This window comes from Hyperoodon ampullatus (assembly GCF_949752795.1).
Source record: "Hyperoodon ampullatus genome assembly, chromosome: 1".
Taxonomy (NCBI): Eukaryota; Metazoa; Chordata; class Mammalia; order Artiodactyla; family Ziphiidae; genus Hyperoodon; species Hyperoodon ampullatus.
The window spans coordinates 195,620,877-195,642,330 of NC_136914.1; the positions used below are offsets into that span (position 1 = coordinate 195,620,877).

Genomic DNA, 21,454 nt, shown 5'->3' on the forward strand with positions numbered 1-21,454 from the left:
AGCAATAAAGATCCATTGAAGCTTTTTAATCAGGGCCATGACATGATGAAGTCTATATTATAGAAAGTTAACTCTGTGTCATGTGGAAATTGAACTGAAATGAGAGAGGTACTACAAGTAGGAAGACCTGTTAAAAGACTATTCAACTTTTTCCTGTGAAGGATAGAAAGAGCTTGACTTTGGGCAGTGGGAATGAAGAGAAGAGGATGGATTTCAGACATTTTGAAAGGAGGAGGAGGGAATACATAAAATTAGTGAATGAGTAAATTTGATATGATTTAGGTGGTTAGAGTCAGAGACTCACATAGTAGAAGAGACCCGAGAATACATCCCATGGTTGGGGTGGGTGGTATGAAGAGGGAAAAAAAAAAAGGAGAGGAAGGTGAAGAGGAGAGAGGAAAGAGAAGAGATTTAATTATCTAGGATACATAGTTAAATTAAATTCAACATAGAATTTATAATTGTCCGCACCCAATGCAGAATGCTATGCTCATAGAGTATTTGTTGCATAAATGAACAAATTAACAAATCAGGAAGTCTCTATAATCTACATTTGCTTTTCTAGAGTTCTCCTAACTTTGTTATCAAAAAGTTAAGGCCAGGAACTTTCCTGGCAGGTCCAGTGGTTAAGACTCCACACTTCCACTGCAGGGGGCACGGGTTCGATCCTTGGTCAGGGGGAACTAAGCTCCTGCATGCCTCGTGGCACAGCCATACATACATACATACATACATAAAATGCTGCCTCTTTTTTTAAAAAAAGGTTAAGGCCAATTGATGCTGCTGTAATTTTCTTTGAGACCATTCAACTTCTTGATATAGATACAACTGATCATTTATAAAAATTCTTCACATATTTGATGCTATGTTTATTTTTATTTTTATAAATTTATTTATTTTTGGTTGCATTGGGTCTTCATTGCTGCGCGTGGGCTTTCTCTAGTTGCGGTGAGCAGGGCCTACTCTTCATTGTGGTGTGTGGGCTTCTCATTGCGGTGGCTTCTCTTGTTGTGGAGCACAGGCTCTAGGCGCGCAGGCGTCAGTAGTTGTGGCATGTCAGCTCAGTAGTTGTGGTGCACGGGCTTAGTTGCTCCGTGGCATGTGGGATCTTGCCGGACTGGGGATCGAACCTGTGTCTCCTGCATTGGCAGGCGGATTCTTAACCACTGCGCCACCAGGGAAGTCCCAGAAGTAGTAAAATTTAAGGCGAAGAAGAGTATGGTACTTTAGAGTCATGCATTAATTAATTCCTTCATATCTACCAAGTACTTGGCATTTAGGGGATACAGTGGTAAACAAAACAGAAAAAGCCCCTAACCCTCTTGGGGTTTAGGCCCAGTGGGGAGGCATTTGTTATATGACTGCACTAATAAATATGATTATAAGTTGTTAAATTCTAGAAAAGTAGATGGTACTGTGACAGAGTATAAGAAGACCTAATTTAGATAAAAAGTTGTATTGATTGAGAATATTAGGTAGGGCTTATGCATGAATAAAGTAGACATTTTTGGTTAACTTGACCGTAACCAATAATACTACTATAACTGTGTGGTTGGAGAAGTCAGGAAGGCATTCCATTCGGAATTGCAAACGTAGCCCCCCGCCCCAAAGCTACATTGAACCTTTAATCCTGTTACAGATTTTGTATAAGTTCAAGAGAAATCACTTCTTGGAGGAGCATTTGCCAAGCTTGGCATAAAGCTGATGTTCTAAATCTGTGTATGTGCTTTTGTTTTATTAAACACCTCATATATTGGGTCGCAACAGAAGGCACCTTACAAATGCAACAGTATAGAGGAAAAAATAAAAGTGTCTTCTTAAGTTCCTATAAAGGTATCTCAGAAATCCTTCACATCCCTAACAAAATAACATTTCCAAAGCATCAGGCAATCAGAAGGATTTGAGGTACCCAGAATAGGTCTAGAATGTACTTTTTCATATATTCTACACAAATACCTAACTGAGGTTATTAACTCTTACAAGTCTAACATCCTAAATTCATAAGCACTAGAAAAGCTCCAGGTTGAAGAGCACTGGTACCTTTTTCAATGATGATTTATTGAGAAATAGGTGAATCTCTAGGTTTGAAGGCCTTGGTCTTTTTGCAATTGGATAAAGGCTTAGCCCACCTCAAAAAAAAAAAAAAAAAGAAAGAAAGTCTCTATAGATTTTTTTGTATGTATATGGCTATGACCCCAGGGCCTCTAATTCTAGCCTTGAAAAAGGTCCGTACCCCAAAATAAAAGGTTTCAGGCAAAATCATGTCGATGGTATGAGAGGATATTTGTCTTTTTTTTTTTTTTTTTAAGTAAGCTGGATGCTCTTTTATTATTTGCCTACTTGAATTTGTTCCTGGTTTTAATGGCATTTAGGGTATCAAATTTAGGCTGCTTTGCTCCTTTTCCAAGAAAGGGAGAGGAATAGATACTACCTTATATAAGAGTGGGGTGATGAATGTAGAGGGGCAGTTGGTTCTAGAGGCTTGCATTCCACTGCTACCAACCACACGTAACAGAATTTAACAGTCAAGAATTCTAACAAGACCCCTGACTCCCAGGCATGAGTTCTTCACCACCAGAAAAACCACTAGATGGTGCTCTTCGTCATCGCTTCTAGTGACACATCTGGTCCACATAGAATACGTTGCCGAGCCAAAATTTGGGTTCTAACTAGCCAATTTAAATCTTCAGATCTAGTAAGAAATGGAATTATGAGAAATCTTTTCAATATGCAGACTGTTTTTATTTACAGTCAGTCATTTATTTAGTTATGAAATTATTCCATTTTATATGTCCTTGCCTTGTCATCCACAAGCAGTCTTGAGAGTTTATTTAGCCTAGCCTCCTCACCCTCTTTTTCAATCTTTTGATCTATTTACTCTTCTGATTCCATGGGCACTTTTTCTTCCACTTCTCAATTCTTCCTACCCTGTGTAAATGTTTTCCAAATAATCCACCTTACAGTAAAAATAACGGTCTGCCTAGGACAGGATTGTTCAAGGACTTATTCCCTCTGCATTTAATTTCAGAGGTTTATATTTTCATACCAGGATAAATACTTATAGCCTGACTTCTTAGCCATCTTTGTTCCCCCCATACAAATCCTGTACATCTGTGCATAGATCCTGAGGGCAGGAAGGGCATATTTTCCTGCGTAAAGTTTTGTTAGATTTACAGATAATTCATGTTTTTGCCTATAGATACTCTGTTCTCTTAAAATGTCATAGATTGCCAATTTGTAAGGGTTTTTTTTTTGTCATTATAATCACGGCTTCAACAGTATGTATTAATTTTTACTTTGTTTTATCTAAATTAATTCAATCTTATCTTCTTCTCAGTTAGACTGATACAGCAAAAATTTACCTTCCCAATAAGGTGACACCTTCCCCTCTACCTCCCTCTCTAATGTTATTTTATTTGTTTTTAATTTTTAAATTTTTTTAAATTTAAATTTTAATTAATTAAATAATTATTTTGGGGGCTGTGTTGCGTCTTCGTTGCTGCATGTGGGCTTTCTCTAGTTGCAGTGAGCGGGGACTACTCTTCGTTGCAGTGCACAGGCTTCTTATTGTGGTGGCTTCTCGTCGCGCAGAACGGGCTCTTGGTGTGCGGGCTTCAGTAGTTGCAGCACGTGGGCTCAGTAGGTGTGGCTCGTGGGCTCTTGAGCGCAGGCTCAGTAGTTGTGGCACAAAGCCCTAGTTCCACAGCATGTGGGATCTTCCTGGACCAGGGCTCGAACCCGTGTCCACTGCATTGGCAGGCAGATTCTTGACCACTGCGCCATCAGGGAAGTCCGTCTAATGCTACTTTAGAGTATTTCTAAACTTGGAATCATTATTATTGTTCCATATTCTAGTAAAAAATAAGAGTAAATGAATATATCATGAAGCTATTTTATTTTAAAAAAGAAATGGTCAGGGCTTCCCTGGTGGTGCAGTGGTTAAGAATCCGGTGGGTAACTTTTGCGGTGGCTTCTCATGTTGTGGAGCGTGGGCTCTAGGGGCACAGGCTTCAGTAGTTGCAGCACGTGGGCTCAGTAGGTGTGGCTCGTGGGCTCTTGAGCACAGGCTCAGTAGTTGTGGCACGAAGCCCTAGTTGTTCCACAGCATGTGGGATCTTCCTGGACCAGGGCTCGAACCTGTGTCCCCTGCACTGGCAGGCGGACTCTTAACCACTGCGCCACCAGGGAAGCCCTGGAAACTATTTTTAAATATCTTATTGAAAGACCAAGATCAATGTGTGTTTTTAAAAACTATCTTTGGGCTTCCCTGGTGGCGCAGTGGTTGAGAGTCCGCCTGCTGATGCAGGGGACATGAGTTTGTGCCCCGGTCCAGGAAGATCCCACATGCCGCAGAGCGGCTAGGCCCGTGAGCCATGGCCTCTGAGCCTGCGCGTCCGGAGCCTGTGCTCCTCAATGGGAGAGGCCACAACAGTGAGAGGCCCGCGTACTGGGGGAAAAAAAAAAAAAACTTTCCTTAATGGCATGACTAAATGACAAAGATATCATATTAAGAAGTAGGTGATATTAAATAAAAATAATAAAAAGTTGGCCCAAGGGAGGAGAACAAAGAAACCCCAAAATATGACAAATATATAAAATTGAGAATCTGCTTGAGTCAAGAAGGAATCTGAAGACAAACTTAAAGCTATTCCAGAAATCAGTCATCAATTCTTTAAAAAGTTCAGATTGAAATCTACCTCTAGAATTATTGGGACCATGTTAGTATAAATTAATTATTTGTATTATTATTTATTCATTCAACGCATTTACTGAATATCTCTTGTACACCAGGCACAGAGTATGTAAAGGTTAAAGAAAAAAAAAAATCTCTATTTCCGGTGAGAACTCACAATTTAGTTTCGGCTAAAGGAAACATTTGGAGTATTCTTACCCACACTCAGTTATTTTGAAATAAATACACTAAATATGCACAGAATGTTCTAGATTTACACTGTCTAGTAGTCATATGCGACTATTCAATTAAAATTAAATAAAACTAAGAATTCAGTTCAGCTCAGATATAGAATATTTCTGTTACTGGAGAAAGTTCTGTTGGACAACATTCTAGATCTAATCAATAAGCTGGAGAACGTATCAATTACCAGGATTGGATGGCATCCCCTTAGAATTTATTTGTTCAGTTTTCCTTCATTCACTTAAGGAACTTTTATTGCCTACTCATTATGTATCAGGCTTTATACTAGGTGATTGGGATATAAAAATGGAAGTATATTTCCTACCCTCAGGGAGTTCATGGTCTGGTGGGAAAACCCAGACAGATAAACAATTATAAGATAGCAAAATGGGTAGTATAGTTAGGCTGTGTGCAGAAGTTGCAGGGAGATCACAGAGGAGGGGCCTAACCCAGGCTGCAGGGTAATGGAAGTCTTTCACGGAAGATGTAGATTGAATGGAAGGATAAGTAAGAGTTACCCAGTGGAAAAGAAGGGGAAGGATGCTCCAGGCAGAAGGATCAAAGGTACTCGGTAAGAGACTGTGGCATATACAAGGAAGTGCAGATGGTTTGGAATAGAAGGAGTTTAAGGTGCCCCTAGGAAGGTGGTAAGAGATGAGGCTAGAGAGATAGGCAAAGGCCGGGTTATAAAGGATCTTACTTGTCCTACTTTATTGTGAAGGTGATGGGGAACCACTGAAAGGTGTTAAACTGTGAAGTGGCATAAATCACATTTACATCTTACTGGGAGAAGTAGATGGAAAGGTGGCACACAATAAGCAGAGAGACCAGATAAGAATGTATTTTAGTAATGCAAGCAAGAAATGATGATAGCTTGAACTGAGGTAGAGACAGATTCAGACTGAAGATATTGTAGAGGATAAAACCAACAGGACTGACTGCATTTGAGTTTTAAAGAAGTAAAGGAAAAAATATGAAGCCTCCTATCCCTAAAAAATATTTGAGAAAAGACCTGAGAGCTATAAACTAGTGAATTTCACTTCCATATTGGTTAGGTTCTTAGAAGAGATGGCATAAAAGATGAGAGGCTGAATACTTAATCAGGTTCTGGATCAATGAATTGAATGTCAGGAAATCTAAATTAGCTATGTGATCTGGGCAAATCACTTCAATTTTAATTTTTCTGCCCTATAAAATGAAGAACTCGGTGAGTTTTAAACGGAGCCTTCAGAGGACTGTTGGAGATATTTCAAAGGGGGGTGTCTCTTCTAGCTGCAAGATTTTGTGATCCATCATCTGCATGCCCTGTTTACTAAGATAAATTATTATGACGATTAAAGAAGATGGTATGTGAGAAAGTGCTTTGTAAGCTATAAAGTGCTATATAAATTTATGGTACTATTATAATTTTGACTCTAAGCTCTTTGGATTAATGCCAAGCAATGGGGCTTATTAAACTATAGTATCTTAAATAGGAACTGAGAGAGAAGAAAAATGACAGATTATTTTCAGTGTAGAAAAATTCTGGAAGATTAAGTGCATAATAATCGAAGTATAATTGAAATTGAGCTGATTTTTATGCTTGATATATAAAGTAAGTCTCTCTGTATTATAGGAAGTCTTTATGTGTGTATGTATATGTGGTGATGGTAGAAGCTGAGCTAACATATACAGCCTTGATTAGAGACCATTAGGGGATTCATAGTTAATTGTTACTTGGAAACAGTAGCCTGAGACTTGCCATGAAAGCCAATGATACGCTGGATGGTCTTAAGAAAAGTACTTTTTAGATTAAAAAAAAAATCTTTTCTTTTAATAAGCTATTAGAATTTTGCTTGTTATTTTTCAATTAAGATCTCATGTTACTAAAAAGAGGCAATTCAGTTATCTGGGCCATGGTAGGGGGTAATGGAGTTGCCACAGTATGAAAGTATTCTACTTCTCATTGTATGAAAAGACAGTGATGTGAGTAAATTATAGTAAACAATGAAAAGTATGGTTAGATTTGCTGAATGAATCTTAGTTTTCTGGAAATAGGGGGCCTGAGAAAGGTGAATGTAGTCACCTATCTAATGGCCATAGCTACTTAGTACCCAGCAGAGAACCAAGAAGTAAGGAGGAAAATGGTGTAACTCTGAGTAACTGAAAGGTACATATACTCAAAGGCATATATAAACTCATTCACCTTACTTGTGGGAGAGGCCCATGCTCAAGCTGTATTTGCTCTTACTTTAGATACTACTCTAGTAATTGATTGGCTTACTTACCTGCTCAAGGAGATTAAAGATAACATAATAAGAGATAAGTGAGAGAGGAGGGAGTAAGAATTTATGTTAAAACTGTAAGAGGGAAGGCAGAAAAATTATAAAAGATAGACATGAGAACTCAAACAACACAGCATTCTGAGCTATTTAATGTAATAGAAAACAGCTGTTAATACCATAGCAGCCCTGGGAATTTATTGTATTGTATAGAATAAAAAGTGTTCTTAATGGTTATCAATGAAGAGAATTAAGAAAAGTTTATATAGTGTTTAGTATTCTTAAAAAAAAAGACAGGGAAAGTATTGGAAAGTATTATGATGCAGTTTAAAATTTTATCAAAAAATGCCTATGATGAAAAAACGTTTTGATGCTTAAAGCAAAAATTATAATTAACTTAAAAACAACATCAACAGAAAAAACTTAATTTGAATTCTTCATTCTCCAAAAATGCCAAATAAATTAAGCTGTGCTAGGCTTTCATGTATTTATTGTTGTTTTTTTTTTTTTTTTTTTTCGGTACGCGGGCCTCTCACTGCTGTGTCCTCTCCCGTTGCGGAGCACAGGCTCCGGACGCGCAGGCTCAGCGGCCATGGCTCACGGGCCCAGCCGCTCCGCGACATGTGGGATCTTCCCAGACCGGGGCATGAACCCGTGTCCCCTACATCGGCAGGCGGACTCTCAACCACTGCGCCACCAGGGAAGCCCATGTATTTATTGTTTTTAGATGTTGATTTTTGAGCCTTTCTAAACTATATTTCACAAGAATATACTAAAGTTAAGAATTATATTTGTTATTCCAAGATGTATATAGGCTAACATGTAAGTGGTTTCTAAAATACTGGCTCAGATAAATTAACAAATGGAAAATCCATAATACTCTCTAAGAAAACTCAGATATTAATGGGGAAGGAGAGTGGTGGCAAGCATTCATATTCTTACCAGAGAAGCATGTGTGTAAAATGATAGGGTCTTTTTTATGAGCCACAAGGCTTTTGTTTTCAAAATAACTAGTATTGAGATTGTCTTCAACTAACTAAACAAAGCTATGTTACTAGTGTTAACTTTTTGTAAGGACAAAAAAGTTGTTGAAAGGGATTCCCTGGTGGTCCAGTGGTTAGGATAGGCGCTTTCACTGTGGTGGCCCTGCTTTAATCCCTGGTTGAGGAACGAAGATCCTGCAAGCCGTGCGGCGTGGCCAAAAAAAAAAAATTTGTTGAAAAATATCTTTCAAAATATTTTTCTTCTAAAGATATTAAGAAATCTGTCTTAAGATGTCTCTTAGTTTTTAAAGAGGTGGGATTCCTTTATGGAAAAAAATTATTTAAAATAAATGAACAGGCATTCCTGCATCATCCTCATTTTGCTACTTTGAACATTTTACCTGCTGTAAAATGTAAAACTGCATGTAAAACTGACTTCTTACATGGCTGCCTATTATCGCTGTTAGCTAGAGTAGGATTTGTGTAGAGCAAATTCTGTAACAAAGCAGATGTTTTGAAATATGTTGACAACCGTGCAATTGGTATAGTTTCAAAATGCTTCTATAATCATTCACTTAAGGCTAAAAAGAGTCAGAAAACTTTTCTTGATTGAAGTATATTACTACCCTTGAACTTTTGCAAAAGTTAAATGGATAACCATTTAAAATTTATTGTAATTAAGGATTAGAGTAATTAAATGGCAGATTGGAAGTTTAAAATTATTAAAATATTTGTGGTAATGGGTGTGGAAAACATTCTCAGTGGTGAAAATCGAAGGTTATAAATAGTCTTCATTTGAAATGATTACTTGTAAATATTATAATACATTTGTAATGGGTAGAAATTAATTTAGTGGTTAAACCCTTGTATATTTTGCAATCTTGTTTTTATTCTTTTTTTTTTAAAATAGTGTTTGCCAACTCTGAGCCCGTGCCAGGATTCCAAGGGGATACTCTGCAGCTAGCATTCATTGACCTCAGACAAGTAAGATGTAATAATGTACTTCTCATTTATTGGTTTCTACTTCTCACCTTTTTTTTTTTTTTTTTTTTAATGCTACAGGAATGCTTGTTTGCCTTGAAAAAACTTTTCTTTAGAAAAGTGCTTCTTTGATAACTGTATTTGGTCCTTCTTTTGAACCTATACCCATTCAGTGTCTCAACTTCATGGGGCATTCTTATTGGTGAATATTTAACTTAATTATTACTTGCAAAGCACATGAATAAATAAAAACTTTATACTTTGGTTTAGTAACACTTGAAGCTTAAATTATTTCTTAATGATTTCGTGGTCGTATATGAAAATTGGTAGTATAACATTAGTTTTAGGACCCAAGTTAAATGTACATTATTACAACCTAGAAAGGAACCCCTTGCTTAAAATGTTGTCAGTGTAAAGAATGTTATTTTTATAGTTTTTCTGTATGCTTCCAGAAAGAAGGATAAAACTAATTTTTAAAGGTAATTAATTATACATTTATGTAATTCTTTTCTAGTCACATAACTCTAAGTATAATAACAAATATGATTTTTAAATTTCTTCTATTCAGTTTACTCTTTAACTTCTCTATTGTCATTTTCTTTATTTTCTTCATATTACCTTTTTCCATCTCCCTCATAATTTTGCTTCTTATTCCTTTCTTCCTCTTTCCTCCTCCTCCTTTTTCTTTTTCTTCCTTACTTAATAAAGCTGAGAGGCACAGGAGTGTGGAGGAGGGGTGGATCCAAGTTAGAGGGCTTAGGAGTGCTAGGATTGACAACAGGCGTGACTGCTGCCCTTGGCAAGAAGAACCAAATGGAGATGGGATTAAAAGAAAGTCACTGTGGTATCAGTCTATTAATGGTCCCATCCCCTTTGAGGGATGGAGATACCTGGAGATGGGGCTCCACCATTGGTATGAATAGACTCTTCCACAGTGATGTTTGGAACAGGACCAGTGTGAGCAGTTAAAGAGCTCTGATTTTAATAAATGTTTGAACACAGAGCTGCTTTTTCTAATTCCAAGCCAGTGTTCAATAAGTATTTATGAAATGCTAAGTATTGATTATTTGGAGAGAGGAGATATGGTTGAAATAGACACAAAAGTAATATAAGAGACAGTTTCATCCTTATGGAGCTTAACAATCCTTTAGAGAAGCACAATACCCACAAACTGGCTAGGAATACTTATAAGACAGTGAGTCATATAGAAATAACTGGTATTTCAAGTCAAGTTTAGAAGAAAATTGAAAAAGCCGTTCTGTCTCCCAATTATAATCTGTAAAGCACTGAACGTATTTATGAAATATTTTCATACAATAAATATGAAATAACCTAAATATTTTCATAACCTAAATAAATATGAAAACATATTCATATTTATTTCTGTTTACAATTGGTGCTCATGTATTATGCCAAACAAGAAACACTATTATGAGTGACCTAGATCTACAGATGGTTAGCTTTACTAAGTTAAGGGGAAGATAGTAGAAAATGAAGAAAGTGGATTCTGAACTTCCATTTCAGTTTATTAGAAGATATTCTTACTATTGAAGGTAGATCCATTTTCTTTACAAGGAGTTATCTCTGTTGCTGTCCTGTTGCGCCTAATAAGATGATATAGAAAACTGAGTCCTTTACCAAGTTGGAAACAGGTTTGGTGGTATATTCATTTCCAAATTAGGTTATGACCACTTACATGAATATGATCTCCAATCCAAAGAATATGTGATTCAAGGATAGCTCCCATTATATACAAATAATCTGTTCACAGAAAATTTGAAATTTATTGTTTGCTGTTTTCTCAGTTTTGTATGAATTTTTATGCTGTTAACTAGCTTGTAATCTCATTGTAGGATTGTAGATGGGATCACATAATTAAAAAATTTTTTTTATTAGAGTATAGTTGACTTACAATGTTGTGTTAGTTTCAGGTGTACAGCAAAGTGATTCAGTTATACATGCAAATATATTTATTCTTTTTCAGATTCTTTTCTCATATAGATTATCACAGAATATTGAGTAGAGTTCCCTGTGCTATATAGTAGGTCCTTGTTGGTTATCTATCTTGTATATAGTAGTGTGTGTATGTTTATCTCAAGCTCCTGATTTATCCCTTCCCCCAGCGTTTCCCCTTTGGTAACCGTAAGTTTGTTTTTGATACCTGTAAGTCTGTTTCTGTTTTGTAAATAAGTTCATTTGTATCATTTTTTGAAAATTAGATTCCACATAATGAGTGATATCATATGATATTTGGCTTTCTCTGACTTACTTCACTTCATATGATATTCTCTAGATCCATCCATGTTGCTGTAGGATCACATAATTTATAAAGCTGTTGGCAAAGATTCTGTTCCTTGATTTGTCCAGATAGGTAGTTAGTTCAAAGCAGATTAAAACTCTGATCCTAGGTACTTTCTTCCTTCAAACACAATCATCATTTGACAGCAAAGAAATCCTCTTTACAAGCATATAGCTCACTAGGGAATTGTTATGAAGGCAGACTTATAAATATTAATAAACATCTCAAATCTTTTTGGTTGATTTACTTATCAAGTTGTACACTTAGAGGCACTAAGTCCTGATTGACATTTCCTCATCAAGGTAACTTCTTTTTTTAAAATACTTATTTATTTATCTATCTATCTATCTATCTATCTATTTATTTATTTATGGCTGCATTGGGTCTTCGTTGCTGCGCGTGGGCTTTCTCTAGTTGCGGTGAGTGGGAGCTACTCTTCGTTGCAGCACACGGGCTTCTCATTGCAGTGGCTTCTCTTGTTGTGAAGCATGGGCTCTAGGCACATGGGCTTCAGTAGTTGTGGCATGCAGGCTCAGTAGTTGTGGCTCGCGGGCTCTGGAGCGGAGGCTCAGTAGTTGTGGCGCACGGGCTTAGTGGCTCCGTGGCATGTGGGATCCTCCCAGACCAGGGCTCGAACCCATGTCCCCTGCATTGGCAGACGGATACTTAACCACTGCAAGGTAATTTCTTTAAGAGACTTAAGTGAATAAAAAAGTCTATTATGAAACATTTAGAATTCTGAAATCTATTATGACACGTATATGGAACTGTTAAAATAAAAGATTTATATAGAAATAACTAGTTAATATAAAACATAGTTTTAAAGTATGGTAGTTAGTACGCAGTGGAAGCGAGTAGTGGATAGAAAATTTTGATGAGCTAATTTTTGACATATTAATTTTTCTAGTCTTAAAAGAGGCTTAAAATTATTTTCTCTGATTATTAATGTTAAAATTTAATTATGCTCTCTTCTTGTACTTTTGTATTCTAAAACAAGAAGAGGGACTTCTGTGGTGGCGCAGTGGTTAAGAACCCGCCTACCAGTGCAGGGGACACGGGTTCCAGCCCTGGTTCGGGAAGATCCCACATGCCACGGAGCAACTAAGCCCATGTGCCACAACTACCGAGCCTGCGCTCTAGAGCCCACGAGCCATAACTACTGAAGCCCGTGTGCAGCAGTGAAGACCCAACACAGCCAAAAATAATAAATAAATAAACAAGAAGATGCAACTAATTCTTTTTTTTAAAATTTATTTATTTATTTTTGGCTGCGTTGGGTCTTTGTTGCTGTGCGTGGGCTTTCTGTAGTTGCAGTGAGCAGGGGCTACTCTTCATTGCAGTGCGTGGGCTTCTCATTGCAGTGGCTTCTCTTGCTGTGGAGCACGGGCTCTAGGTGCGCAGGCTTCAGTAGTTGTGGCACATGGGCTCAGTAGTTGTGGCTCGTGGACTCCAGAGCGCAGGCTCAGTAGTTGTGGCATATGGCCTTAGTTGCTCTGCAGCATGTGGGATCTTCCTGGACCAGGGCTCAAACCTGTGTCCCCTGCATTGGCAGGTGGATTCTTAACCACTGCGCCACCAGGGAAGTCCCGATGCAACTAATTCTCGTCTTCAGCTACTGGACCGCTGTGATACAACTTGAATTTATGATTTGAGAGGCCTGGATTTAATAATTTGATAATGATAGTTATTTTTCACCTATATTTGTTTTTCAAATTAACTTACAAACAGTTTAGTGGTGAAATGCCAAGTATGGGAATTGGCCAAAAATAAAATTCATTTTGAAAACTTTAATCTCATATGAGGTGATGTAATGTTTTTTATCAGTATCAGTGATTATTTAAATAAGGATACCTTAAGTTTCAGTAGTGTTTTTATGTTCCTAACTTCATAAAGATATTTCATAGCAGCATATTATTTTAACACTTTTCTGTGAAGTAGTATATCACCAAACATAAAGAGGGTGCTAACACTTTTATTTACATTTCAGTTGAATTTCTGCACTTTTCCTTTTTTTTTTTTTCCTGGTCTGTGATCCATTTCTGTCTTAATAGGGCAGCTGACAGTTCTTTTCAAGTATACTTAGAAAGGCAAAAAAGCCCTTTTCATAGTACTTATAAGGGGTCATGCTTCTGTTTTTTAGTTTGAATTTGATACTGCTTCATGAATTGCTGGGTATGAAAGATTAGGAAGTAGGTCTAGTGGTCAAATTTTACCTGCCCACCCGGACTTTGCCCTGAGGTCAAACTCCTGATATTTGCTGTTCTGAATAGAGGAGTTGATGACAAGTATGAGCTGATACAAGAGGAAAGTTAGAACCATATCAAAGCTGAAGGCAAGAGAATTGGGACTCAATGAGAGACTGTAGCTAAAAGATGGATCATCAGAATTGCCCTCTTCTAAAGAAAAGGAAATAGCTGACCTGTGAGTGAAAAGACTTTATCATCCTGCCAATCACATGCTTGCTAATGGAAGCCAGTTATCTCAACAACATTTTAAGACCTACTGCCCCAATAGACAATGTGGAGGATTAGCAGTACTCGTACTGCATTATGTGAGTATACTACTTCACTCAATTTTAAACGTGCCGTTTGAACATGATTTGTCTGTATGTACATATTTTATAAGTAAAGCCTACCATCCTTCTACCCCCAGTTCTGAAATGAAGTCACTAAATGGTGAAGGACTTTGGTATACTTACTTGTATCTGTTTTCTTTTACAAAGACCATCTCTTTTGTTAAATGTAATCTTTCAAACGGATTTCAAAAGAATTTCAAAATATGTAAAATTCTTTTGACAATGTATGAAAACCTTAAAATTTTAAAACTATTTTTATTATAAGACTTTGTATAATATATAGTATTCAGTGATACTTTTAAAAATAACTCATTCTTAATATATAGCAAGATTTCAGTAAATATCACTGGAAAGTGAGGTGTCCCATATAACTGAATTTCCCAGGAAACTAAAGATTAGGTTTTTTTGGTTTTGTTTTTTAAATTTTATTTATTTTTGGCTGCATTGGGTCTTCATTGCTGCGCGCGGGCCTTCTCTAGCTGCGGTGAGCAGGGGCTACTCTTTGTTGCAGTGCGCAGGCTTCTCACCGTTGTAGCTTCTCCCGCTGCGGAGCATGGGCCCCAGGGCACGCAGGCTTCAGTAGTTGTGGCTCTTGGGCAGTAGAGCGCAGGCTCAGCTGCTCCACGGCATGTGGGATCTTCCCGGACCAGGGATGAACGCGTGTCCTCTCCATTGGCAGGCAGATTCTTATCCACTGCACCACCAGGAAAGTCCACTGAAGATTAGTTTTTAATCACCAAAACTTTTAAAATGTAGCCAATTTAGCGGGAAACTTTTAAAATGTATCTCTCACTTTCATAGCTTCTTATTGAGCATAATTCTCACAGTAGACTGAGCATCCATGGCTCACTAATAATCCTAATACTAAATCCTCTTTACCTGGTCCTATTTCACTTTGTGATAAATTAGACTGGCAAGATATTATTGCAGCATTTGACAGTATCTTGATAATCCTTCAGACAATATGGAGAGGTTGAGGTAGGTTGGATGATAATGCAATTAGGTAGGTTTGAAGCTAATAAAACAGTTTCTTCCCTAAAGAATGTTGGCTGATGTATCTTTTCACCCTATATTTTCCTGAAGTGTCTTTCCAGGAACACTGATTTCTCAAGATGAGAAAAGATTTCTTTAAAAAAGATTCCAAGGGCTTCCCTGGTGGTGCAGTGGTTGAGAGTCCGCCTGCCGATGCAGGGGATATGGGTTCGTGCCCCGGTCTGGGAAGATCCCACATGCCGCGGAGCGGATAGGCCCGTGAGCCATGGCCGCTGAGCCTGCGCGTCCGGAGCCTGTGCTCCGCAACGGGAGAGGCCACATCAGTGAGAGGCCCGCATACCGCAAAAAAAAATAAAAAAAAAAAAAATAAATAAAAAATAATAAAAAAGATTCCAAGTCAGCTAAGTTTGGGAAACACTTTGTACTCTAATCCCCTCTTAGAGACTTACCATGTGCATTAGAATTGTAAGGACTGAGAAATGGTGTGGTAAACCTAAACTCATCACAGAACACATCCCTTACTAATTTTGGCTTGTATTACATGAAATATACTTTGGGAAATGCTGCTTTAAGTCAAGAATCTGGCAGCACCCTCTAGATGTCTGTCTTTGACAGTTTGGGATCAACATATTTTTTTAAATGATGACTTGGATAAATACATAGAAGAAATATGAATTATTTGTATAGATTACACAAAGCTAGAAAAGTTACCTAAGATGATAGAAGACAAAATCAAAGTGCTCTCAGTAGTCTTGAGTAATAAGCCAAAGCCAAAAAAGTTAAATTTAGCAAGAAAAATATTAAGTGCTGTATTTAATTTTTTTAATTAAATTTTTAAAAATACAGGATGTAGGAAATCCGACTTATATTATGAAAAAGACCTGGTCATTTTAGTTAACTCCAAATGAACCAACAGCGTGCTGGGAATTCTTAGACTACACTAATGAAAGTGTGGTATTTGGGTTAGACCACTGTGCTTTGGGGCTGTTAAGACTGTGCATGATGGTATGGACGCTCACAAATTGGAGAGCACATGAGAGAACTACAAAGGTAGTGAGTGATCGGATACCTTGTCATATGAAGAGCCTTTTAAAAATCTGGGAATAGGGAACCTCCCTGGCGGACCAGTGGTTAAGAGTCCTCACTTCCACTGCAGGGGGTGCAGGTTCGATCCCTGGTTGGGGAACTAAGATCCCATATGCTGCACGGCTAAAAAAAAAAAAAAAAAAAAAAAAAAAAAATCTGGGAATATATAGTCTAAAGCCTTAGAGAGGTATGCCTTTGTAGTGCAAATCAAATATGTGGTTCTTATTAGCTTATATATGAGCCATTTTCTTTTTCTATACCATTTTCTTCTGCCTGTTACAACCCTGTGCCATAAAAATTACAATTTTTCTTTCTCTATCTACGATTAGATTCCGTTTTCAAGTATTTTATTTCAGGCAAAATAGGGAAAAGAGGAGTGATCATTCCTCTGAACTATATTTAGAGAATTTGAGAGAGAATTCGAATTGTGCAAAATATATATGGATCTCATAGCACTTTTCAAATAAATGTTTTATTGAAATATAATGTACATTTAGGCAAATCATACTATTGCTGATTTTTGACAACGTAAATACATCTCTAACACCCAGATCAAGAAAAAGAACTTGACCAGTAAGTACCTCATAAGAGACCCCTACCCCTCACTGCACTTCTCCCTCTCAAAGGATGACAGCTATTGTTACTTCTAACACCACAGATAAATTTTGTCTGATTTTGAACTTTGTATACATGGAATCATGCAGTATTAACTTTCTTTTTTTAATTTAATTTTATTTATTTTTTATACAGCAGGTTCTTATTAGTTATCTATTTTATACATATTACTGTATATATGTCAATCCCAATCTCCCAGTTCAACCTACCACCACCACCCCTGACCCCAATATTAACTTTTTGGTTCTGCCTTCTTTTGCTCAATATTATGTTTGTGAAATTTATCCATGTTGTTACATGTAGTTATGGTTCATTCATTCCCTTTGCTGTGTAGTCTACCATTATATAAATATACCATAATTTATACATTCTACTATTGATGGACATATGAATTGATTCCAGTTGTATTGTTACAAATTGAGCTAACATGACATTCTTTTGCATGTCTTTTGGTGAACAGACCCATTTTTGTTGAGGTATTTACCTAGGAGTGGAATTGCTGAGTCAGGGGGGTAGGTATATAATCAGTTGTTTTTTTTTGTTTTGTTTTGTTTTTTTGTTACGCGGGCTTCTCACTGTTGTGGCCTCTCCCCTTGCGGAGCACAGGCTCTGGACGCACAGGCTCAGCGGCCATGGCTCACGGGCCCAGCCGCTCCGCGGCATGTGGGATCTTCCCGGACCGGGGCACGAACTCGTGTCCCCTGCATTGGCAGGCGGACTCTCAACCACTGCGCCACCAGGGAAGCCCTATAATCAGTTTTAATAGACACTGTGAAGCCGTTTTCCAAAGCAAGAATACTAGTTTGTACTTCAGCCAGCAGTGTAGAAGAGTTCTTGTTGTTCTGCATCCTTGGTATCACTTGATATTAGTTGTCTCTTCCTTTTCAGCCATTCCAGGGAGTATACAATAGTTTTACATTGTGGTTTTAATCTGCGTTTCCTTGATGACTTATAAAATTGAACTCCTTTTCATTTATTTATTGTCTATTTGAATATCCTCCTTTGTGAGTAAACTTTTCAGGTTTTTCGTCATTTTTTTCTATTGGATTGTCTGCTTCTTAATGATTTCCAGAAATTCTTTGTATATTCTGAATATGAGTCCTTCCTTTGTCAAATGTGTGTATTGCAAGTATCTTTTCCTGCTCTGTGGCTGGTCTGTTCACTCTTAGTGGTGGCTTTTGATGAATAAAAGCTCATAATTTTAATGAAATCCAATTTATCATTTTTTCCTTCATGATTAGTTCTTTTAAATGTCCAGTTTAAGAAGTCTTTGCCTTCCCCTGAAATTATAAATGTTTTTTTCTAAAAGTTTTATTGTTTTACCATTCATATTTAGGTTTACAATCCATCTGGAATTGATTTTTGTGCATGGTATGGGGTGTAAGGTTCAAGATTGATTTTGTTCCACATGGTTATGCAATTGACCCAGCACCATTTATTAAAAAGAATTGGCTCTCATAGCATTTTTTAAAATAAATTTATTTATTTTTATTTTTGGCTGCATTGGGTCTTTGTTGGAGCACGTGGGCTTTCTCTAGTTGCAGGGGGGCTACTCTTCGTTGCAGTGCACGGGTTTCTCATTGCGGTGGCTTCTCTGGCTGCGGAGCACAGGGTCTAGGCGTGCGGGCTTTAGTAGTTTTGGCACACAGGCTCAATAGTTGTGCTCGCGGGCCCTAGAGCGCAGCTCAGTAGTTGTGGCGCACGGGCTTAGTTGCTCTGCAGCATGTGGGATCTTCCTGGACCAGGGCTTGAACCTGTCTCCTCTGCATTGGGAGGCGGATTCTTAACCACTGCACCACCAGGGAAGTCCCTCTCGTAGCATTTTAATGTAAAATAGTTATAAAACACAAGACTTTGAAATATAAATGATATGTGCTTCTAATATACAAGTAAAATGGTTTCTGTCGTCCCCCAGCTAACTGTATGCTTATATTTCATGATTCATGCCATTCCCCATTAGCAAATCAGTTATCAAGTTGAGTTTTTAAAATAGCAGCCTAACTATACCCCCACCACATCAACGTATTTTTAAAAATAAAGCAATTCTAGAGCAAGTATTCATAACAATTCAGGTAACATAAAAGAAAAAAGCTAAGCTACAAGCCCATGAAGACAAGAATCATGCCTTTTTTTTTTTTTTTGCGGTACACGGGCCTCTCACTGCTGTGACCTCTCCCGTTGCGGAGCACAGGCTCCGGATGCGCAAGCTCAGCGGCTATGGCTCATGGGCCCAGCCACTCCGCGGCATGTGGGATCCTCCCGGACCGGGGCACGAACCCGTGTCCCCTGCATCGGCAGGCGGACTCTCAACCACTGTGCCACCAGGGAAGCCCAGTCATGCCTTTTTTGTTCACTACCATACATGTATTGCTTAACCCTATTCCTGGCACATAGTAAACAATCAAGAAATGTTGAATAAGTGAATGCAAATTATTCAGTTATATTCAAAAATATTTTTGGTGTACAGAAACACCTTATTTGGAATTGGGATATTACATGTAAGTTAATGTTCCATGTAAAGAAACATACTTTAAAAGCGGTAAAAAATTTTTTATTTCAGTTAGTTTTGATGGGAGTATTTCTAAAAATACATGACACATTTCTCTGCCTTCTCGAGTAAACGTGTAAGCATTACAAACATTTCTTGATTTACCTTGGTCATCATTAGGGATACTAAAATAATAATATGTTATTTCTAAGAAATGTTGTCATTGCTCCAAACCCAACTGTTCTTCTATGGATAAAGAAATATTTTGAACAGGGGAATTATAGGAATTTAGACAAAGGCAGTATATGCCTTAATTGAGTGATCAGCAATGACTAAATATAGAGCAGAACTTAAATAAAGCACCATGTCCTAAACTTCTGTTATTTGGAACAGTGAGTCATGAAGAAAGTAAATTATAGACAAATTTAGGAAATCCTGAATATTGTGCTCCTCTCTTGTAAATTCACAATTTCATTAGCACATTGAAGGCTTTGAGAAGTCCTATAATAGAGATGTATCCCCTTTTTCCCCCCAAACCTGTTTGAGTACTAAATACTTTTCAAAAAAAATCTCTTACTATCCTGCAAATCAGTGTTCTATAGCACACAGTTTGAAAACACTGAATTATGTGGACCACTATTACACTGCATTACTCTATGGATTCCTAGAACTATGTTCTGGTTAAAACATAGGGCTCTGGGGCTTTCCTGGTGGTGCAGTGGTTGAGAGTCCGCCTGCCGATGCAGGGGACACGGGTTCGTGCCCCTGTCCGGGAGGATCCCACATGCCGCGGAGCGGCTGGGCCCGTGAGCCATGGCCGCTGAGCCTGCGTGTCCGGAGCCTGTGCTCCGCAACGGGAGAGGTCACAGCAGTGAGAGGTCCGCATAACGCAAACAAAAAACAAAACAAAAAAAAGCATAGGGCTCTGAAAGCAAAAAGATAAACCTTTCAGTAGATAGATGAAATTTAAATACTAAAATACAAATAATACAAAAGTGATGAAAATAGTAGAAAGTTTTCAAAAATAATTTGTTGAACTTCCTCTTTTTTAAAACATTCAGATGATTTTATGAAGGATGGTAATTACTAGAGGATTAATGCTGCTTAGATTCAATAAACCAGTCAGTCAGTCATACAGAATAACTTGTTTTTAAGAAGCATGAGACAGTAACACAGGATTGCTTGTGAAGAATGAAGAGATTAAAGGGGGAAATTAAAATACCAGCTCATAAGGAGTTCAGATCCTAACAGTTGTCAGATTCCTTAGTGAATCATCAAGGCTATCGTTATTGAGCCACAGTATGCATACTTGGAGAGAAATAAAGAATATATTTGCTACTTCCCCCCCCACTTACTAATAATACACTGTAAATGAGATGGGAAATTTTTGAAAGAGATATTTTGATAAAACAATCAAGTTATGTTCTATATTTTGTTTGTTATAAAGAGCATCTCCTAGTATTAAATACATTTGAAGTGACTTTTTTCGAGATAACTGCACCTTTCCTTAAGACAGAAAACCTAATACCTTCCAAAATAAGAATCTTAAAACGAAGCCAAAACGTCACAAAGAAGATAGTATTCCTGCCTAGTGGTACTAAAAACATGATGAAAAAACTTCAAAGTCCTTTAGAACTTACAGAAATTTTTTGCCTAGATGGTTTACTTTACACGTTAACTTAGCTGTAAGCACCTTCAAATACACAAAGAGAAGGGGTAGGGAAACAAAAGCTGCTTTGTTCACTTTGCCTCTTTTACCTGTCACCAGGTCCTCCCTAGCAGGCAAAGGAGGAGCTGTACACCTAAAAGAACTCTTTTACCTTCCATCACTTCTTTGATCTGACATAATTTAAAGAATATATTTTTTAAAAGTCATTTTGTGACCTGATACATGCATCTTTTCATTAATGGTACCCAGGGAAGATTCTCTGTGTCCCAGAAGAGTCAATGGACCATTCTGAATATTAAGCCAATTCTTTTTAGTTTTTTTTTTTTTAACTTTATCAATTTTTGGAACTTTACTATCCATATCCTGATCCAATATGATCTCATATAGTTGGAACAAGAATATAGTGTATGCCATTTTTAAAAAAGGCAACCCATAAAACTACTTCAGATCTGTTTTCTTATTTATATATGTCATCAACATACATGCCATTTTCTTTCATGATAAATTCCAAATCTGGGCTTCTCAGTACCATATGCTACATGAGAGACTAAGTAACCATTAGCTGTGACTATTGCTCATTTGACTTCTC

At 37.5% G+C, this 21,454-nt stretch overlaps 1 protein-coding gene across 4 annotated transcripts in view; it reads left to right on the forward strand.

Annotated features, from left to right (window-relative positions):
* The window catches only part of EXOC6 (exocyst complex component 6), a gene marked incomplete at both ends in the record, with an annotated part of 202,380 nt that overhangs the window by 157,499 nt on the left and 23,427 nt on the right, over positions 1-21,454 (forward strand). For all 4 annotated transcript variants that reach the window (XM_079701106.1, XM_079701107.1, XM_079701108.1 and 1 more), the window contains one exon: positions 9,070-9,143. In XM_079701106.1, the coding sequence (XP_079557232.1) occupies positions 9,070-9,143 (74 nt within the window). The remainder of the gene's footprint in view (positions 1-9,069; positions 9,144-21,454) is intronic.